The sequence below is a fragment of the Neophocaena asiaeorientalis genome, unplaced genomic scaffold (assembly GCF_003031525.2).
Source record: "Neophocaena asiaeorientalis asiaeorientalis breed wild unplaced genomic scaffold, Neophocaena_asiaeorientalis_V1.1 scaffold185, whole genome shotgun sequence".
Taxonomy (NCBI): Eukaryota; Metazoa; Chordata; class Mammalia; order Artiodactyla; family Phocoenidae; genus Neophocaena; species Neophocaena asiaeorientalis.
In genome coordinates, this window is record NW_020171809.1 from 714,942 (window position 1) to 719,456 (window position 4,515).

Below are 4,515 nucleotides of genomic sequence, written 5' to 3' on the forward strand. Positions count from 1 at the left end.
CCTGGAGTCACCTGGGAAGAGGTGCCAACAGCCCCGCAGCACAGTGGCGTCTGCAGTGACGGCCGAGCTCCCTGCTGCCCCACTGCCCTGCCTGCCTGGCCTCACCTCTGCTCGGCAGCCTCTAGCTGGCCGAGGGCTTCCTCCAGGTCGACGCTGTGCTTCTGCTCTGACCTCTGCAGCCGAGCCTCGGTGGCCTCCAGCTGGGCCTGCGGCTGGAGAGGGGCATTAACCCACCTGGCTGGACATTTCCAAGCCCAGCGGGCTGGGCAGCTTTGGCAGGGACGGCTGAGAGGGCTCCCCTTGGGTCCCTAGTTGGGGCGGGGCCAGGCTGGGATAAGGGCTGGGGTCGAGCTGGGGTCAAGCTGGGTCTGCTAAGACGGGTCAGGCGGGCAGCCATCCGTGCCATGGTCCTGTGCCATGTGCCCACGGCTGGCGGAGTGGGGGGCCAGGCTCTCTGGTCCGGCCACATAAGGGATAGGACGGCCGAGATGCAGAGCAGGCCTGGGGTCACCCCCATGGGAGTGAGTGAGCTTGGGGTCCCGCCCCTGCAGCTGCCCTCCTGCCTGTGCTCGACCCTCCGTCTGCTCCCAGCCCCTCATCCAGCGGGTGGGTGGGTACCACACCCCCAGTAAGTGGGCCTTGCAGGGAGGGGAGCCCCCCAAATTGGGCCAGGCGGCCCCTGAGCCTGCTGGAGCCTGAGCAGATGGGGACCCGGGGCTCTGAGGGGAAAAGGCAGTGCTGGGGGCCCCGACCCGAGGAGGCCGGCTGGCGGGGGGCTGAGGCAGGTATGTCAGGAGAGCTGAAGGGCACCCTTGTGGCACGACATGGGGCCTGAGTACAGGGAGGTGAGTGGCCCCCGCAGCTACCAGTGGGATTGGAGAGGAGGGGCCGGGGGTCCAGCCGAGCCGAGGGGCCTGCGCGGGGGCTGGGAGTCTAGCCGGGATGGAGGCGCCCACGGAACAGTCACGCGGCCCCCTGCTACCACCATCCGCCCCGCCCATCTGCTTGGGGGAACCTGGGGAGGCTGGGCCCCTCTGTGGCCCTCACAAGGGGTGCTGAGCCGCCTGCCGGAGCGGGCACACGCCTGTGAGCTCACTGACTCACGAGGTTTCCTAATCGGCCGCAGGATTTCTGCGGCTTCTATTCCCATAGGGCCTCTAGTTCCCAACATCTCCCCACCCTGTGCTAGGAAGATCCCCGCCCCGCCCCCGCCTGCGCAGGGCCCAGGGTGGGTGGGAGACATCGTGCCCACTGGGGATGAGGAGGGCCTTCCCAGTCCTGCCCGGGGGTGGGGCTGGTGATGAGAACAGGTGTGACAGTTCGGGGTGGGGGCAGGGAGCCCCTCCCTCTGTGGGGCTGGTGACGCCGCCTATCCCAGGAAGCCCTCGGAACCCTCGAGGAGACGAGGCTGACCCAGGGCCCTCGGGCGTTCGGCACTGGTCACTGGTCATGCCGGAGAAAGACCTGAGTCAGGTCTCAGTCCCAGCAATGGCCGTGTGGCCCTGGACAACTCGGACTAGCTCTGAGCCTCAGTTTTCTCATCTGGAAAGTGGAGTCATCTGCCCTGCCACGTAGACCAGGGCGACTCTGGACACAGGGGCTCCCAGTGTGCCACCCTGTGGGCCGGGCACCCCAGCCCAGTCCTGCGTCAGAGGCCATCATGTCTTACAGTGGCAGACATGGGACAGAGGCTCTGGCCTAGCAAGTTTCGTCACCTTTCTGCCTCGGTTTTCCCATCTGTCCACCAGGAGGCCCTCCCAGCCCCGCTGGTCGTGAGCAAATGGCCTCTTGCCGCAGCCAGTCACCCTGGAGGGCCCCGCGCTGCCCAGGGCACTGAGGACAGAGGCCCAGGGGCTCCGTCTGCCCGCGGCCGTCGGGGGTGGGGGCGGGGGCGGGGCCAGGGGTCAGGAATGCCCCAGCCGCCCCAGGGCTTCTGGCAGGTGGGGCACAAGTCAGTGCTTAAGCTGGGGGGGAGTCCTGGGGGACCCCGGGGCCGGGGAGCCCCGGGCACCTGTCCCGCTCTCACCGGTCCCCTCCAGCCTCAGCTTCTCTAGCCACCGCCCAGGGTCCGGCCGTGCCATGGCTGACCACTGTCATTCCACGTCCTGAGACGCGCTGACGGATCCACCGGTCACCCCGGGCCCAGCTGCCACGCGTCCCTGCACGCTCACCCGCTCGCTGACTGCGTGGTACCTGCCGGCCAGCTCATCCCGCTCGGCCCCCGCCTGGGCCAGCAGCTCCTCCAGCCGGGACAGCTCCTCCTGCGCGTGGGCCGAGGCGGCCGGCGGCTCCCGCAGCGCTGCAGGCGCAGCAGCAGGTCAGCCTGTGGCCAGGCCAGCCCCCAGCCCGGCTCCCTGTCCCACCGCCGGTCTGCCGATCTGCCAGGGCTGACCCCGGGGACCCCGATCTGGGGCCGCACCTCAGCGGCGGGCCTCCCTTCCTCTCCTGTCGTGGGCATCACGTTTCAGCCCGGTACAGACCCACGCCCAGTGCGAGCCCCAAACCAGTTACAGTGGAGTGTGCGGGGTGGCCTGGACGCTGGGGATCCCACACCCCCGTCAGGCAGTGAGAACTGCTGACTCAGGGTAACCAGATCTCACCCCCAAGTAGTAAGTTGCTGTTCTAACCACACAGTGGGCTTTCTTTTTCCTTAACACATGCAGTGAGGTCCCCAGTTCCTCTAGGGGGCTGGAGAGCCCCTTATTTCAGAAAGGGGTCTCGGGACCCCCGCACGAGGGGGTCGGGGCACACTCTGGGGCCAGGCTGCCCTACTGGCTGGGTGGCCTCGGTGCAGGGACCCAGCCGTGCACGCAGCCGTGACAGACAGTGAGAGCGCACCGCGAGGGGGCCCGGGGGCTGGGGGAGCAGAGCTCTTGGGGGGAGGGGCTGCTTAGCATTCACGCTTCCTGAGTGTCAACCTTTAGGATTTCATCATCTAATGAAAAGTGAACATACATTAAATCAAGACTGGTGGGCACAAATGTGTGACAAACCAACACAGGGCTAGGTGGGCATGGTCCCTGTGGCCTAGTGGTGAGCGCGCCGTGGGGATGGGCTTCTGACGCCCGGGGACGATGCCGTGGGAAGGTGTGGTCCTCGCCCTAGCACAGGGGAGGATGATGGGCCGGGAGGGGCCGGCCCGGTCAGGGGACAGTGAGGGGCTTGGCTCCCTGAAGCTGGACTCTGACTGACGGCTCTGCAGCCCCCCTGGTGGCCCCCCTCACCTTGGGGCGGCTCCTCGCCCAGGCTGCCAGCCACAATCTCACGGATGCGGGCAGGCACGGGGATGGGTGAGGCCCGCCAGCCTCCCCCATGCACGGTCAGCGCCCGGTCTTCTCTGCTGGCCATGGGGCTCAGGACGGTGTCCTCCAGCCTCTGAAAAACACGCGCTCGGAGATGACTAGGGCTGGCAGGTCCCCGGACAGCTGCCACAGCCCCACGTGAACCCACTGGAGTTAGTGGGCGCTGCCACGGGGCTCCCATACGGTGGCAAAGTGCGCTGGAGAGGACTGGGCGAGGTCACCAAGGCCTGTGCCTTGGTTTCCCCACCTTTCAAGGTGGGAGGGCACCCTGCCCATCCTGGCGCTGCTCTGAGCACAGGTGAGGAAAGAAGAGCTGGTCCGGAGAGCTCCGAGCCTAGGGCACCACCTCGTCCCACCCTTCAGCGCTGCTCCGCCTCTGCGGGGGCTGCACTGACCGTCGTGGTGGACCTCTCCGGGGACGCTGGGAGGCAGGCTCCTGCCTCTGGCCCTCCTGGAGCAGGCAGCCTCCCAGTTTTCACAGTGGGGTTGGCAGGGAGGGGTCTGAACCCCACCCAGCAGGCCCAGAGCCCCACGACAGTAGGGGCTGACAACAGCAGAGGGACAACTGGTAGAAGGTCCACCCACACACCCCCCTTTAGGACAAGGCCAGCCATGTGGGGCCTCCCCGTCCACTGGGAGGGGCAGCTGGAGGGGCACGCGTAGGCCCTGGGCCAGGGCAGGGTGGGAGCCGAGGGAGGGGCAGTGGGTGGATCGTGGGGACGGCCCTCCTTCCTAGCCGCCTAGAACAGCTGACCGTCTGTGGCAGAGGTCCAAATAGCCCCAGACGTGGGTAGGAGACCCTGGGTCTTGGGTACCCAGAGACTGGTCTTGGGGTCTTGGGCTCCAGTTGGCACTTTGCCTCGGCCCTGGGCATTCTTGGCTCCACGATGATGGCACAGCCGGGGGAGGGCCTTTGTCACCAGGTCTATTGTGGTGCTGACCGTGGGGGAACTTGTGAACGCTGCAGGCCGAGGCAGCCACTTCTAAACCAGCATGAACATCTGGACATGAGAGGGCAGCGAGGCAGGATGGCCCAGCACTCAGGACAGTCCATAGCTGCCCACCGGCCCTGCTGCGTTTGCGATATGAGTTGTGAGGCAGTGAGTGAAATAGTAGAGGGTAACCAGACGCTTCCCAGGGGGAACTGGAGATGGATGTCCCCTCCAGTGACTCTCTAGGGCGACAAACCAGGGTCCTCCCGTCACCCCCGAAG

General features: G+C 66.9%; 1 protein-coding gene across 1 annotated transcript in view; it reads right to left on the bottom strand.

Annotated features, from left to right (window-relative positions):
* CROCC2 (ciliary rootlet coiled-coil, rootletin family member 2) overlaps positions 1-4,515 on the bottom strand; it is a 65,803-nt gene that overhangs the window by 54,206 nt on the left and 7,082 nt on the right. Inside the window, 4 exon segments of the mRNA XM_024760494.1 lie at positions 106-212; positions 2,172-2,299; positions 3,225-3,375; positions 4,118-4,263. Coding sequence (XP_024616262.1) covers positions 106-212; positions 2,172-2,299; positions 3,225-3,375; positions 4,118-4,263 — 532 coding nt within the window.